Raw genomic sequence first — 17,648 nt, 5'->3', positions numbered from 1 at the left:
AGGGGTGTCGGGGGGAGAGGGTGAGGGTGAAGGAGAGAGGGAGGAAAATGCTGGAGTCCCAGGATCCCCTCCATGGGCATACCTACCTGGCCCATCTGGCCTCTCCTTCCTGAAAGGGACAGCACCCTCTACCAACGCCATCAACTGGGGACAACACCTACACATGAGTCTTTAGGGGGACATTTAAGATCCAAACTACGATATCTTTTGGTTTTGTTTGTTTTTCGAGACAGGGTTTCTTTGTGTAGCCTTAGTTGTCCTAGAACCTGCTCTGTAGACCAAGCTGACCTCAAACTTAAGAGATCTGCCTGGCTCTCCTCCCCAAGTGCTGATTAGAGGCTTGCACATTGCACCTGGCTCCAAAGCATAACACCTTAAGAGCCCAGGAATTGGAAAGCATCCTCTTCTATTGGTGGTTGCAGAATTGAGTATAATGCTCCATTTTGGTTTTGCGTTATTTTCTATCATTCTGATTTGGAAATTTCAATCTGTCTAAAATCCATTAATTTTCCTCACAACTTCCTCAGCAGACGTGATAGTGGTGGCGAATAAAGAAGCAGCAATGTGAGCTGAAAGAAGCATTTATATGCATAAATCAGACCAATCGCACACTTGAAATGTGCTTAAAGTTATCTCAGAACTTATGGCACTGATAGCAACTGCTTTAATATTCATAATTGCTTTCACTTAATATTAGTTCTGATTACAAGTGCATGATGAATTCTAGCAAAAAGGAACAGATCCTAGGATTAGATGAGATTTTTAAATGTGCAGCAGAGCCAGTGAAGGACTCCCTGAAAACAGCCAATGGATCCCCCAAGATTTCTGACTGCATTTACCTAAGTGAAACCTAAGATGAGGGGGGGGGGGGTGCAGGTGATGCTGATTGCTGCTGCCTCAGTGGGACTCACCATGGCTCTGAGGTGTTCACTGGGGACAGAAAACAAATTCAGGTGACTTCATAGAGATGACACATATTCTTTTAGAAAAGAAGATCTGGGCTTTATGACTGAACTTAAAACAGCCAATATCAAACAGCAAGGGAATTATGAAAATTGCTAGTCTTTCGAACTTCATTGAGAAAGGCACCTCACATCAAAAGCCTCTGAGTAAATAAGTGCTTTGCACAGAAGAGCTGCCAGCTCCTCAGTCAGCACAGCACCGCCAACGTCTTTAGCTGGGATTTCTCTACATGGTTCTATCCTTTCGGTTTTCAAAACTGCACTCATGCTAATAGTTTCTCCTTCGCTTAAACGCTGAAGTATCTAGCTGATTGTCATGTACAGGTTAAAACAATCAGCTATGGAATTATTCTGAATACAAATATAGAGTTAACACGAAAATGGCAGCATCATTTGAGTGCTCTTGACATCCTGACCACGAGAACAGAGACACTAGCAGACTGGAACAGGGGACTGCAGTGCAGCTGCTCAGGGTGGATCAACTTCAAGACCTTCCAAGGTTACATGGATAGAACACCTGCCTAATGTGCATCAAGGTTGAATCCCTAAAAATATGTAAATTAAAGAAAAAAAAGAATAGGGTACTTAGTGTTGATGCCAATCTTGCAGTTTCTGTGATGACTGCATGAGTTCCTACCTAAGAAATGCACAATTGAATTAACTGTACCCTGCAACACCGTAGCTATAGTTATTCCTCCACCATTCCTAGATTACTTGCCAGTGCCATCTAGGTTTGAAGCGTTGGAATTCATGGACCATAACAAACAGGAATACTATGTAGAAAGGCAGCCAAATAATATAAAACAGGAAAATCATCACAATATAAGTAGAATTTGAGTGAAAATTTGTGAGTTAATTACAACTTACTACTTAGCATGTATCATTCTTTGGCTGGTTAATTTTAATTTAAATGAATTTAATTGGGCTAGAACTACATTTCCAGCTCTTTATTATCACTTAGAAGTTCTATTGTTTCTCGATTTGGCATTCTCTGAGTTTCAATACATATTTTTTTTAACCACACATTGTGCCATCTGTTAGTTTCCATTTTGGTGAATGTTACTGTTATAACCTAGAGGCACACACCAGAAGAGGGACATTATCCCTGACTCCTCACCCTTCCTCAACTACTCCTGACCCTTCTCCACCTCTTCTATTTGATTGGTATATTGCTACATTGGTGATACGTAAAAAATGAAAATGGACAGAAAGCTTTCAAATCAGTGTTGCCTTGGTCATAAAAAAGGAATATGGAAAAAAATTGTACCAGTAAATAAGAACATGGTATCTTGACGGTAACTCACCCATTTGCATATTATTGAATTGAAACATACTTGAATACCATTGCTTATGCCAATAACCAGTAGCATTTTGAATGCCCTGTCTTATCAAGTCCTTGAACAAAACTATATTGGTCATTTAAACTTCTTTATGAAACATTTTTTTCCCACTGCTACCTCCAGTAGAACGATGTTATCACATTTTCAGTGTGTGTGTGTGTGCACAAACCAACACAGTGTGTGTGTGTAGAAACTACCACAGTGTGTGTATGTATGCATGACAGGAGATGGAGGGAGGGAGGGAGGGAGGGAGGGAGGGAGGGAGGGAGGGAGGGAGGGAGGGAGATACACACAGAGAGAGACAGGGAGAGAGATACACACAGAGAGAGACAGGGAGAGAGATACACAGAGAGAAAAAGAATGAGAATGTGTATGCTATAGTGTACCTTTGTGGAGTAGGTTCTCTCCTTTTACTGGGGTCCCAGGGAACAAACTCAGATTGTCAAAGTTGATGGTATGAGCCTTTACCCACTGAACCATCTTGCTGGTGCTGAGAATAGCTTTTCTAAACCCAGAGGTATTTCTACTTCAAATATTTTCAGAACGCATTTTTCGTTTCTCCCGGTAAAACCCATCTCTAATTTCCAGAAGCCTATTTTAACTCTTATCAGTGAAACTTATGTCTTTCTAAATTAATACCTTGATTTCTTGATTACCATAAAGTTAAATCAAGTAATCTTGAAGGAAATTAAATAGCCGAAGTTCTTTGTCATAGCCCTATGCCTAGTTCCCAATCTAGAGAACAGCTGAATTCCCCTGATCAACTTTGTAGAGATTAGAGTTGCGTCTAAGTCTAGAGATGTAAGTAGGCACATTGAGCCTTTTAACTCTTCACCAGGTTATTCAGATATGCAGCCTAGGCTTAGAAATATTGCACTGCAGAAAATGGAGAGGGGGATTCAATGATTATAAATTTTTAATAGGAGCAAAGATCTTGTGAAGAGTATATAATGAAGATCCACTACAACCCAAATAATGAGCGCCTGCTGTGGAACAGAGGTATTAAAAGCAGGTACTTTAAGAGTAAATGATACTAAGAAAACGGTTAAGGGGAAGCAAGACATGGTACCTGGATGGTAAAACAACTTGAAATTTGAGTCTGTACCATGTTGGAAAAGAACTGGAGCGGAGGGAAGCGCTGGCGGCTGAGGGAGACCTTCCTTACAATGAGAGTCAGAAGCAAGCCTGACGGAAAGGTGGGGATGGGACCAACCAGATTTCAAGCGGAAATTCTGTGACCGGTGCTCTAACTTGGCAAGCTTTCAAAGACAACCGAACTTGATATGTGGCGAAAACAATGTTGATGGGAGCTGGCGAGATGAGCCAGACAGTAAAGTAATTGTCATACATACATGAGGACCTACATTCGACCCTAGCACCTGGGTAAAACAAAAACAAAAAACTGAACCATAGTCTACCCTTCTATTTCCAGCTGGGGAGGCAGAGGCAGCAGAATCTTTGAAGCTTGATGGATGGCCAGCCAAGCCAAATCAATGACCTCTAGGTTCAGTGAGAGACCTTGTCTCACAAAGTAAAGGGGAAAGCGATTGAGAAAGGCAGCTGACATTAACCTCTGGCTTCTCCATGCAGGTGCATATATATATGTAGCCACCTATACCCAAGCACCCCTCCCCTGACCTCACACCGAGCAGACAGTTGCTGAAATAGAGATGAAATAACAAAAGCAGGTAGATTATTAAGTCAGTGATAGACATGATACACCTAAGCTGATCGGGCATACAGCGACCTGGGGAGAGAGGTGTAACAAGCTGGTTATAACTGTGTAAATGAGATGGTGGAGCAACAGTTTCAACAATTTTGGGTTGAAAAATCATCTGCTTCTCTATATGTAACACCCACCCCCAAATGAAAACCCTTCATTTGCTGAAAACCAGGCATGTTTTAAGATATTCCTATGATAGCACATGCAATAATTTCTAAACAGTTAAGACCTAAACATTGAAAATCACAGTAATTATAAAAGCATTTTTAAAATTTCAGGTGGCGCTTATTGGTGAGCAAGGAATTAGAAGACTGAAATCTCTATCATAATGATTGATACTCAGAAGCAACATGGGACGACGTCCCCTTTGCCACTCACAGTTCCCCTGACTTTGATAGTCCTCTTCTTGGTTCCTGTCTGTTGTTTCAATAACCAGATGTCTGGAAAGAGACCACTTTAAGTACAGAGTGTGCTCATTAGGCCAGGCGGGTCCCTCACTCACTAGACCTTATGAAATGCTCACACTACTTCAAAGTTATTGACCAGCATTTCTTTCTAGGATCATTACAGCCATTCTACAGCAAGACACAAAGATGTTACCATTGCAGCTTATGGTTAATGCATGCTATTCAGTCATGCGATCACAGGGAAACTTGCCCCACTAATGATGAGAAAAGAGATTTTCATTAAAAAAAAATCAACACCCTACTCATCGTGGGGCATGGGGGCAGGAAACCACACACTGACCACTGAAGAACACTAAAACCTATAAAAAAGAGAGAGTATCAAAAGGAAACTCATTATATTGGCATTGTGCCATAATACTATACCTTCCAGTTCCATATCATCAAGCAAAATATATTAGCATTACTGGATCCAATACAAAATGCCATCGCCTATAGTGCAGGTACAAATACAACAAATACTTAATATCATATAAATATCTAATATGGTGACAATTCTAGGTCCAGGTTACTTAACCCACAAATAAATAAAATAAACCTGGAATAAAAGTGTTTTATTGATTTATTTACAGCTACTCACTAGAAGGGCAGGGCTGAAGCTGCTGTTTTGTTTTGACTTAGAGAGCAGCTCTGCAGAGCACTTGGTTGCACTGTCAGAGAAACAGAGGCACTCATGATGTGGGAGGGTCATCTGTCTATGTGTTACTTTCATTGGTTAATAAAGAGACTGTCTTGACCTTTTAATAGGGCAGAAAATTAGGTGAAGTAGACAGAACAGAATGCTGGGAAGAAGGGAAGTGAGTCAGACGCCATGGAGCCGGTCCCCAGGTCAGACATGCTGAATCTTTCCCGGTAAACCACCACCTTGTGGTGCTACACAGATTATTAGAAATGGTTTAATCAAGATGTGAGAATTAGCCAATAAGAGGCTAAAACTAATGGGCCAAGCAGTGTTTAAAAGAGTACAATTTGTGTGTTGTTATTTGAGGGCTAAGCTAGCTGTGCAGGAGCTGGGCAGGATGAAAAGCAGGCCTGCTCGCCTCATCTCTATACACTCAGTGCCCCCAGTTCCCAAGTTCCCAGACCCGACCCTCCTTTCCTATCTCCTATGTCCACTGTGCATCCTAGCAAAAGACACCTGTTACGTAAGTGAACAAATGGTAATTCCTTAAACCTGGGAGTTAAGTCTAAGCTTGGCGGTGATGGACAAAGGGGGGGGGGGTGTAAAAAGAGGAAAGCTGAAGCCAAGAGGATACAGAGGAGGAAAAGGAGAACACAGTGGCATTTTGAGCAGAAAGGATAAGAAAATCCCTCATGAGCTATGCCTATTACGAATAAGGACCTCAAGTAAATTTGTGAGGCACTATAATGATCTAGAACTTTGGGTGGAGAAAATGCCACAGTAAGAGACATACACATTTCAGGTATTTTCTTTTCTTTTTTATGGTAGTGTTTGTGGTGATGGAAATGGAACCCAAGGTCTTCAAGGCCTTGTACAAATATTCTGCAATGTACCAACCCAACATTTCCACAGCTTTGCTGAAAACCACTGGAGCCAAACCATCAGCCCCAGCTCCCAGTGGCCAACATATAGTCTAAGGATGGCGACTCATCTATTCCACATTCAGTGACCCAAGAAGAGTTCCTGTAGAGTTCTCTGGGTCCTTCTCTCTCATATGACAACAGGTACTCCAAGGAACAACTTTACTGTCCTAAGAAAAGCCTGAAGACACAGAAAATTCAGTTCTTGCTAAATCCACCAGTAAATCTGGCATTGTGTGTGATCAGTTGTCAAACTTTCCCAGGGTCAGGAATACAAAGGCCTGTATGGAACAGGAAGCTGTGGCCTCCTGGCTTCTGTCCAAGCTCCGCTGTATCTTGGCTCTCCTGGCCCGGCAGGAAAAACCTTCCTCCTTTAATACTTTCCACTGGGTTGTGTCTGCAGCCAAGCACTGCCCTTCTGCATGGAACAATTCACAAAATTCATACTCACCAGTCCTCTCTAGCACTGCCCAATAATTCAAACTCCAGAACTGGCCGCAGACAGTTCAAAGGCTCATTGAAATTATGCTAAACGACTATGAGAGTCAATATGAATTATATTGAATTCTACACTAAAATCAAAATCTGCTATTTTTGTCAATGTGATTTTAGAAGTAAAATTTCAGAATCAGTTTTCCATTATTTCTTACAATGGGAATAAATAGCTTAGTTTATCAGATTAAAATGTAACATATTATGAAAAAAATCTATACTTTATTATTCCTAATCTCACTTATCAAAAAACCCTTGAGTGCCATACACTGTGCAAGACTACATCCAGTGAGCACAACTAACAGGAACCCGCTATGTCAGAACGGTCACCCCACATGGTGCTACTTTCTCCAAAATAAGCTGGCATGGTTTAAACATTTTCCTTAAAAACAAAAATGAAAGAAAAAAAAAAAAACAAAACATCTAATTGCGGTTTGGATTGAATCTCCTGGAAATTAAATGTGACAGGACAAAATAACACAGAAATTATATAACTTTATTCAACAAATTGTGATCATATAATGCCTATAAGTAATATTGGGCACTGGAATATTTACTTTTCATAGAATTTTACTACTTTATTTCTAAAGTTTTTTTGTTATGCAGACACCTGCTATATAAAACTTACTGATAGAAGAGAACTCTTGATCAAGGATAAATAAAAAAATTCTATATCACAAATTTTCATTTCAAAGAATGAAAAAACACTGCAACATAATGATTTCAAATTACTATAGTATAGTATAATTTTTACTATTGCTAAAACACGAAAGTTAACCGATGATTTCTTATAAGAAAAATGCAAACATATATTAACAATTTTCTTATCAAAATAAAGCCATGTATAAACACATAAATATAATTTAGGGGGGAAGTTTGACCCTGGTTTTAACACAGACTAGTTAGAAATAAACACAGGCACACTCACAGGAATAACACATTCACAAAAAGTTAAAATTGGCAGAGGTAAAAAGCCATAAAATCCTGTCAGGTTTTCTTTCCCCTGTATTTGAAGCTTGACAGTGAATTTGGGAAATTAGCAGACAGCAAATGACACACGCACACGAAAAAGCACTTCAGACAAACTGCTTGTCGGTGTGAGGACCTGATTTGACAAACAGGTTTAATCCACTTGCTCAAAGGTCAAGCTGTCCAAGTGAAGGATGACCAGTTTCCTCTGCTGCAGGAGGCTGGCTGCCAGTGTTTGGAGAAGTAGGGTGCTCCTGTACATGGGTCACTTTTCCTGAAGTTCTTGCGGGCGGAAGTTCATTATTTGTCTCTTCTTCCACAGGTAGAAAGGTTCCAGGCAGTTCATTTGCCATCAGAACTTGCAGGGAATCTGTTCCATCCTCAATGTCCATTTGAATCCCCAGAGCTTTCAGAATGTCACATTTGCACATGGGGCATGTGCCACGGGCTAGAATCCAGGGGTCGACGCAGTTCTTGTGGAAAAAATGGTTACAAGTGAGAATACGAACTGTATCGTTCGGTTTATAGGGCTCAAAGCAGATGACGCAGCTGTCCGCATTTGGATGCACTTCCTCATCGCCCTCTCTTAACACTCGAATTTGCAGCTGGCCAAAAGCTTTCTTGAGTTCTCTTGTTAAGCGCTTCCATCTCCTGTCCTCAATCCTTGCAACCCAAAGTCTCCGAATATGATAAAAGATGAAATATGCCAAAGTAGCAGTTGTGACAATCATAAAAGAGACAAAATAGTGATTGAGCCAGATGATATGTTTCCTCCCCACCTCGACCATGACTGTGATGTGAACTCCCTTCCGGAGCAAATTCAAAATTTCCACGCCTTTCAGGTTACCAATCATAACTACAACGGTGTCATCAAACGCCTGGTGAGACATGGGGAAAACCTGGTTGCCAGTACCTGGAAAGTTATAGATGATCACTCCTCTGGCTCCGTTCTCAGATGCCACCTTAATTTTCTGCGTGAAAGTGCAGCCTCCTCGTTCAATGAGCGCGATCCACTGCTCATTGTTCCGTGGCCGGTTGAAATTGGTGTTGGGATCACAAGCGTTTTGAGTTTTCCCCTGTGGCGGGACAACCACTCCTGCTACTCTCTTCAGGCTGGAACTTCTCCCGAAGACCCCAGTCTCCCCCAGCTCTGACAGCATACGGTTCCCCACATGAAATGAGATGTTCATGTAAGCGGTCCAAACTGCACTTGCTGCGCAACAGTTCTGACCAAGGAGCCAAATGAAACCGAATTTCAGAAGCCAGAAGGATGCAGCACTGTTTGGCCAAGTGCCAGTGTAAAGGAGAATCATCTCTGCCTTTCGTGAAGGACTTTAAGAGCCCGCCCAAACAAAGGGTGTGGCTTCCACATCTGCTGACTATCAATTCCAAACGAGGAAGGAAAAAGTATCTTCTGGGTGAAAACAAGATCCGCTGTCTCCCAACATGGTTCAGCAAGAGATTTCCAAAGATGTCTTGAGTTTCAGATGTTTGATTGGAGAGAAAAACTTTAGATAGTAAAGAAATCCCTGCCTCACTACTGTAACTTTGGAAACTGCTTACTGTTGTTGCATGAGGTGATTGTGACATCAAAGACCAAGCAGCCAATTAGGGAAGAGCTCAGAGCACACTGTAAATGTATTGGCCTAGATGTTTCCAATGTGGTTATAGGTAGTTTGGGTATGTTTATAAGATGATTTCAATCATTGAGCCATTTAAAATGGTAATAGGCAGCACATTAAAATTTTTCAAAAAATCTCTGCAACTGACTCTTTTTAAAAACTCAAAACATATATAAGAATACTGTACAACTGTCACATTTCCTAATCTGACAAAATGGTTTGAAATATACAGAGAGTCATAAATTAGGACTGTGACCAAATGAGAATGAAAGACAATGAGATCTATAAGACTAATTTTACATACTTGGTCCCTGTCAATTTCTTATCACCATACAAAGAAATATATGACATACAATTTCTGAGATATTTATTGGTTTTTGTCTTATTTTGATCTTTTAAAGCAGTGGTACTCAACCTGCTGTTCCTGACCCCTTTGGCAACTTTTAGCTCCAAAATATTTATATTACAACTTTTAACAGTAGCAAAGTTACAGTTATAAAGTAGCAATGAAAGTAATTTTCTGGCCGGGGTGGGAGGTGGGAGGGAAGGGGGGGGGCTCACCACAGCATGAGGAACTGTATTAAAGGGCCGCAACATTAGGAAGGTTGAAAACCAATGCTAAAGTACAGAATCCAGCTCAGTTTCCTTGTCTCATTCTTACACAGACAGCCCCGCAGCACATACAGGTGAGTAGGAATAAATATAAAAAACTTAACATCTTACAGAAGTTTATTTCTTTGCAGATGTTGACAGGTATTACCAAACTGGCCAACCTCTGAATGAAGAGAAAGGTAGAAAAGTAAAGATTAAACACAGCTGTATAATCCAAGTGTAACTATTTTACAAATGTAACTTAATTTTTAGAAAAGATTAAAATTAACCAAAATGACAGTAAAATCGGTGACAGGTCATTAAGAGACGATGCTGACAAAATTTTTGACCAAACTTAATATCTCTCCTAGAAGATCCTATACACCCTGCCATCTCTGGCTCCATTTTTACTACCTTTATTCAATGGCTTTAAATAACTTTAAATGTATAGAATTAACATACACTGGCAGTGACAAATGTTGCAATATGTGTTCCCAGGTAGGTATCAATGTTTCTACTTTGCTAGCTAGAAAACCAAAGCTAAGGACTTTCACCTTGAACAAACGTTTTTGGCCTCTATATGTGGGTTTAGAAAACAAGTCATTTAAAACTGGCCTCACCAGTGCTAAGAAAACTGGTACATTTTGTAGTTTATGAAGTAACAAGCTGAGGCAGGAATGAAGAAAGTTCTACATGAAGAACAAAAATTAGCATATAAGGTTTCGTCCAGGGAAACTCCACAGCAGCTCCCAGCCTTCCGAATGCGTTCACCCTATACTACAGTTCATGTTGGTCCTCCTCAATCATAATTTTTGTTGTTGTTACATTATAACTAATTTTTCTATTTTTGTGAGTTACAATGTAAGTATTTTTGGAGCTAGAGGTTTGCCAAAAGGATCACCACCCTACAGATTGGGAATCACAACTCCAGAAGCTCATAGAGCAACATAGGTTCTTGCCTTTCCTCTTGGTTGCCTGCTAGAATTAGATGATAAGACCTTATTGTTAAAGGCGGCATACACCTTGGATTCATGGTACGGAGAAATGAGGCTGGAAAAGTGCTAGAAGTTGGCTCCCTGAGACTAGCTCTCTGAACTCTGGAAGACGCTTTGCAGGCTGCTGACAGAGAAAGGACATCAAAGATCTTACACAGTTGTGACTCCTATGATCTACAAAACCAACTTGCCAGGCACGATGCACTCACTCGTGCAATAGTAGCAGTACTGTTGGTGAGCAACAGCTATGATTGGATTGGACACCCACTACGTGGTAGGTAATCCGTGTGTGGTACTGTAAACCTGGTCAAAAATACACGGCTAAGGAGATCACAGGTCCTAGTGCAAGGTGACAGTGTGAAACTGTGATCCAAGCATTGTTCATATTCACAGACATTGACCACCCTCAGTCTTCATCAGAGAAGCCTCTCTTTGTTGTGAACAGTAGTAAATACTGAGACTCCTGACTACACAGAGTGTTGAACTAAGTGTCTATCTTCAAACAAGACATTTATGCCAGTCCTGAAGAAGATGCAGAAATTATGTAAAAAGCTGGAGGACTAGAAGAAAGGACTTCAAAATACTATCTCCTGGAAAAAGGACGCAATTGAAATTATGAACTCACAGAAGCTGTGGACGTCAGACTGATTCTGTACATGAATGGTCACATCAACAGTCGGGCATAGTTGCAGGAGAGGCTCCTAAGAGTCTACTCCCGACTGCAGAACTATTTCTTCCTGATGGAGTTGGGGAGAGGAAGCCATTGCCTTCAGTCGTAAACCCATTGATGACTGCACCAGACCCCAGGGGTCTAGTAGTCACCCAGATAGTCCTGCTTAAACTGTAGAGGTCCTCACTTAGAAGGGGTTAGTGGCGGTGAGGGGTGGAGACTGAAAGGACGAAAGGGGATAAGGTGTCTGGGATAGATTAATCAGAATACATTGCATATATGCACAATTATATTAACAAAATAAATAGATTAAAAGTTCAAATAAGTAGCATAGCTCAAAAAATATTAGTGTGGAACTTTTCGTCCACCATGGTTGATTTTCTCTTGTTGAAGCAATGGCTGACTCATTTCCAAACAGCTCCTCGGGATAAGCACAGTAAACAGTGTGTAGACTTGCAAAGACCCCACTGATGCCATCTGCACTGAACATTAAAAGCTAAGAGATTTTCACCCAATTCACAAACCCTTGTCTTTCAGCTTTTTAATACTACATAGATGCCTACCCACTCACCAGAAATGAGAGTGAAAATGAGTCAAATGTAATATTGGAATTGAAACTGAACAAAATGTTTAGTTCTGCTGTGGAGTCAAAAGGCCATATAGATTCTCACTACCAACTGAGAAGCCAATGACAGCCCCTAAAGGATATTTCTAGAAAAAACTCCTGTCACCATGGCTGTTTCACTATGGTAGGATTTAAAGACCCATAACAAACAGGTGAAATTTTGCAATACTGCTCTAAGCAATGCCTAAAATACTTTAAAACTTTTATGTATGTAACAAATTCTATCCTGTAAAATAGTAAGAATAAAGTATATTCAACCCATAGCTTTGGAAAACAGAATTACATGGATATTATTAAAATTAATTAACCATGACAATTTAAGTCCAAATCTAATTCTAGAGTGAAGTTAGGATGTAAACTGTTCAGTGAAGTATTAAAACAAAGCCCCCAAATAAGTATCTTAAAAATGAAATAGTATAATAGCCCAGCCATTCCCCACTACATCAGTGTCATGAAACAGAAATCTGAAAATCAGAATGGGTATTACTTTTAAAATATATTATTTTTCTTATTTGGCGAAGCATAACAATGTCTACCAATTACACTGACCAAAAAGACAACAGTTGATGAGTATGATATGGAGTTTTATTTTCAAAGCACATGAATTTCATCTTCTGTGGCTGGATAGAGGAACCAAGGGTCAAGTTTTCTCTGTGTGTACGGTGCAGTGAGAGACTTCATCTAATTTTAATCTGTGCAAAGATCTTGAGGCTTCTTAAGGGTTCAGAATGTCACACTTGCAAATGGGGCATGTCCTATGGGCTAAAAGCCAGGGGTCAATGCACGTCTTGTGGAAAAAATGCCTGCAGGTTAAAATGCGTATTACATCTTGTGCTTTGTACATATCAAAACAAACGACACAGTTGTCTTCATTTGGGTCTAGTTCCTTATCCCCTTCCTTGAGCACTCGAAGTGGCAGCTGACCAATAGCTTTCTTCACATCGGCCTTTATCCGTCTTTGCCTCCTGGTAGAAGAATTGGGCACTCGGGGTCTCCAGGCACAGTACAGGAAGAGGTAAGCAACTGTGGCTGCCAGGAAGGTGAACAGAGACATGACATAGTGACTCAGCCATGGCATATGCATTCTCCCTACTTCAATGATGATTGTCACGTAGACACCTTTCTGGACCAAGTGCAGAAGCTCCATGCCTTTGAGGTTGCCTATCATCACGGCAACGATATTGTCTGTTCCCTGGTGAGACATGGGAAACACCTTGTTGCCTGTCCCTGGATAGTTATAGATAATGACGCCATTGGCTCCCTTCTCTGCTGCCACGTTGATTTTATGAGTAAAAGTACAGCCTCCTCGTTCAATGAGGGCCAGCCAAGAGTCCGCCTGATCAGGCCTGCTGAAGTTGGTCAGGGGATTACAAGCATTTTGATTCCATCCTTCAGGAAGTACCACGGCACCGGATGCCCTTTCCAGAGGAGAATGATTCCCAAACACTCCACTCTCTCCTAGTTCTGATATGATCCGGTTTCCCACCTGGAATGTTATATTCAGATGAGCCGTCCATATTGCTTTTCCTTTGGAGTCTGGGAGGCTAAGCAGTAGAAAGATGATAAACCTCAACAGTCGAGATGAAACAGACCTATGAGCTGAACGTTTAAGTCCAAGTGGGCTCATTCCTCCAGTAACTGACAGACATGAAAAACAAAACAACAGCTGCTTTAAAAGGAGGTCAGGAGCTGGCTTGAGCGGTCGAGAACAGATTGCTAAAGCCCAGAAACGACAAAGGTCTGCCTGGATGGAAGACACCTTGCTCCTTCCAGCATTTTTACTCTTGGTACTTTATCTTTCTTATAGTGAGAATTCAAGAGATGTTATTAGTTCAGTGTGATTTCAGGAAACTTATGACTTCCTAATGGGTAAATTGTGACATCAGAGGCAGTTAAGCCAATCCAGTAGTTTATATGAATGCAATGTATACTGAAATCCCATTGGTCAAAAGGGCAACTAAGCAATAAGTCAAGAGGTATGTATTCATAGATATGTCTATGTATTAGTATATGAATGAGATTACATGTTATTATTTTATATATATGTATATATATATGCATATATATACCACACCACTTAGAGCACACTCAAAATCACTGAATAAAAATGGTAAGCATTAGAAAGAATACAACTTGAGTTTTGTTTTTTATATATGGATATACTGAAATATATCATGACCCTTTCAAAAACCCACTCACATTAGCGAATGCTTCTGATCAAGTGTCAGCTCTCACTATGATCTACACTACCCAGTCAGCCACTCTGGACATTAGGAGTAAATCACCCCACACTCTGCTGGCGCTAAATGCTAACACCAAGACAAAAGATTTAGCACTGGAATGAGGAAGAAAAAAATGTATTGTTTTCTGATATAGACCCATCCCACAAGGTAAACACATTTTTGTTCATTGAATCTGTTACTAAAAGACCTAAGATGTGCTAAGGAAAAAAAATGAAAATAGATACTTGGACAAAAACATGATACATGATACAATGAGTAGATTTGAAACAAATAAATACACATAAGAATAACTGTAAGAACTTTGAACAGAAAGCCCCAAGTACAGAGAAAAAGATGACACAGACTGGGGACTACTCTTAGCTTCTCAAGGTAAACTTGTCTAAGAAATGATAGCCTGATACAAGACTGGAAGAAGACGAAAGGGTAACTTTGTCCTCTATGATGGAAAGCCACATGGTAAGTTAAAGGATCTGAAGGAATGCAGACTCATCAAAAGGCAGTGAAGGAGAAAAGACTAAGGGTAATTGGTGGGTTTGGTGGCACATACGCTATCCTGAGGACTCGGAGTTATGTCCCAAGACACGAGAAACATACTGCCAGTTTTGTGACTTTGAGCACCTTTCAGACCCTTTGCTTTTACTTTGAATCTTTGTCTGAAATCTTTGCACAGATATAGGTAAGCTGACAATACTCATTCAAACATGTATCGCTTGGGTATAGGACAGGCTCTGTTGATATAGGTGTGTCTTCTATCTATCTGTTGCTTTCATTGGTTAATTAATAAAGAAACTGCTTGGCCTGATAGGTCAGAACATAGGTGGGTAGAGTAGACAGAACAGAATGCTGGGAAGAAGGGAAGTGAGTTAGATGCAATAGCTCTCCTCTTCAAGACGGACGCAGGTTAAAATCCTTCCCAGTAAGCCACCACCTCATGGTGCTACACAGATTATTAGAAATGGGTTAATCAAGATGTGAGAGTTAGCCAGTAAGAGGCTGAAACTAATGGGCCAGGCAGTGTTTAAAAGAATACAATTTGTGTGTTGTTATTTCCGGGGCTAAGCTAGCTGTGTGGGAGCCGGGTGGGACGAAAAGCAGGCCTGCTTGCCTCTTCACTACACTCTGTGACTGATGCGCTGCAAAGCTTTGGGGACACAGAAAGAAAAGACCTTGTCTGTTTATGAGGTTCATGAACAGACTGGGCCCTTATAATTCGTGATCCTAGAGAAGCTAAATAAGAAGGTGAACCCAAAGAAAAACATATAGGCATCCTCCTGGATATTAACCTTCATCAGGCGATGAAAGGAGACAGAGACAGAGACCCACATTGGAGCACCGGACTGAAATCCCAAGGTCCAAATGAGAAGGAGAGAGAGCATGAGCAAGGAACTCAGGACTGCCAAGGGGTGCACGCACACACTGAGACAATGGGGATGTTCTATCGGGAACTCACCAAGGCCAGCTGGACTGGGTCTGAAGAAGCATGGGATAAAACCGGACTTGCTGAACATAGTGGACAATGAGGTCTGCTGAGAAGTCAAGAACAATGGCAATGGGTTTTTGATCCTACTGCACGTACTGGCTTTGTGGGAGCATAGGCTGTTTGGATGCTCACCTTACTAGACCTGGAAGGAGGTGGGAGGTCCTTTGATTTCCCACAGGGCAGGGAACCCTGACTGCTCTTTGGGCTGCTGAGGGAGGGGGAGTAGACTGGGGGAAGGGGAGGGAAATGGGAGGCGGGGAGGAGGCAGAAATCTTAAATAAATAAATAAATTAATTAATTAATTAATAAGAAAATGCAAGTGTTAAGAGAGGGTATGATTTTTGACAAAAGCATTCTTTGTATCACTGAGCAACAACACTAGATGACATTTGTTTGCAAGGTGGATATTGATCAAATTCTCAATTCGCACAATTTTATTTATGTGTGATTCAGTCTGCATCTGAACTGCCTTCAAAGGTGGAATTTTCCATGTTCATAGTGTGAACTACTGTTTGGTTCTGTTAAAAGTGAAAATGTGAGAGAACCAGTTAAGTTTGATGTTACTTAAGGGGGTACTTGTTGAATTGGTGATTGCTTTTGGAAGGTGATTTAGTTCAGGAATGTTTATTTATTTATTTTTGTCTGAGCACCATGTGTGTACAGTGTCTTTAGAGGGCAGAAGAAGGCATCAGACTGGAGTTACAGACCATTGTGAACTGTGATGTGGATGCTAGGAATTGAACCTGTATCTCTGGAAGAGCAGCAGCAAGTGCTCTTACCCCATGAGCAATCTCTTTAGGCCCTGCAAGGTGATTTAAAAACAATCTGATTCTGACATGGCCTTTATATTTCAGTGGGTTTGTTTGTTGTTTTCAGATAGGTTACTACAATGGACTCAAACTTGATATGTAGTGTAAAACAACCTTGAACTCCTAATCCTCCTGTCTCTGTCTTTCAAGGGCTGGAAATACTTGATGTGGATATGTCTTGTTCCACCACATCCCAAATCTTTTACTGAGTTTGGAAGGGCGAAAAGTTTGCATAGCAAAATATGTATAGCTCAAACCATATCTCAAGTCAAGAGTTTCCTTTTTTGGTTGGAACAACTTATAAAAATCTCTATATTCATTGACTTTTCCTTGCTATAATATGAAGTGGCTAAGGCCATGGTAGTTAAAAGTTTTCTCTTCTGCCATAGTCCTAGTACAAAATTCTCCCTACATCTAACAGGGGCTCTCTGAAGCAGATGTAATTTTGCCTTCTGATGGGTATTTTCTATTTTCAGAGACTTTTTTATATTATTATCACAACTGGGAAATGTGCCTGGCATATTGTGTCTAAAAGCCAAGAATGGAACTAAACATTCCGAAATGCTGAGTGTGGCCTTTCAGATACACCTAGCTCAAAAAGTCACAAATGAGGTTAGGAAAGCCTGTGATAATGGTACAATCTTAGGAGAGAGGCACTACCTCCAAAGTCCCTCATCACCAAGAGACAATAAACGCTGAGCTCTGGTTGCACAGTCAGCTTTTGTACCAATATGTCTGTCAAGTAAGATGCTCTCAGAATGTGCCTCCATTTCCCCAGCTTTTCCTAGCTCAGAAACAGAACAGCTCTCTTTGGGAATCCTTATTATCCCATCAGGGATGGTTGTCAATTGCATCCATTTTAACAGAACTAGAGCAAAGAGTCTTCAATCCTGGGACTGGCATAATTAAATAGGACATAAAGAGGGAATGGATAATTGATGCCACTGTAATCGGTTCGTTTAAAAATAGTTATTCAATGTATGAACTCTTAGCACCTGAAGATTGTTCTTTATTCTATTGATGCTTACAGGTAGATTAAGGGAAACAGAACATACAACTAGGGTTTGGAAGATCCAATAGTCCAAAAGTCCCTGATTTTTTACATCATTCCATTCTGCCTT

General features: G+C 40.7%; 3 protein-coding genes across 10 annotated transcripts in view; all 3 read right to left on the bottom strand.

Moving 5' to 3' along the window:
- The window catches only part of Cadps2 (calcium dependent secretion activator 2), a 529,236-nt gene that overhangs the window by 334,693 nt on the left and 176,895 nt on the right, over positions 1-17,648 (bottom strand). The gene's annotated exons all lie outside the window — the stretch shown is intronic.
- Positions 7,660-8,805, bottom strand: Rnf133 (ring finger protein 133). Its single transcript, XM_057791445.1, has one exon. It carries the CDS (start codon positions 8,803-8,805, stop codon positions 7,660-7,662), a length of 1,146 nt encoding a protein of 381 aa, XP_057647428.1.
- Rnf148 (ring finger protein 148) lies at positions 12,711-13,655 on the bottom strand. The gene has a single exon (XM_057791475.1). The coding sequence runs from the start codon at positions 13,620-13,622 to the stop codon at positions 12,711-12,713; it is 912 nt and encodes a 303-aa protein (XP_057647458.1). The 5' UTR covers positions 13,623-13,655.

The sequence above is a fragment of the Chionomys nivalis genome, chromosome 1 (genome assembly GCF_950005125.1).
Source record: "Chionomys nivalis chromosome 1, mChiNiv1.1, whole genome shotgun sequence".
Classification (NCBI taxonomy): domain Eukaryota; kingdom Metazoa; phylum Chordata; class Mammalia; order Rodentia; family Cricetidae; genus Chionomys; species Chionomys nivalis.
The sequence above is the reverse complement of the archived record's forward strand: the minus strand, read 5'-3'. Positions and strand labels throughout refer to the sequence as shown.

Coding starts and splice junctions, on each gene's coding strand:
- Rnf148 (XM_057791475.1), bottom strand. CDS start 13,622: ATGAGCCCACTTGGACTTAAACGTTCAGCTCATAGGTCTGTTTCATCT.
- Rnf133 (XM_057791445.1), bottom strand. CDS start 8,805: ATGATTCTCCTTTACACTGGCACTTGGCCAAACAGTGCTGCATCCTTC.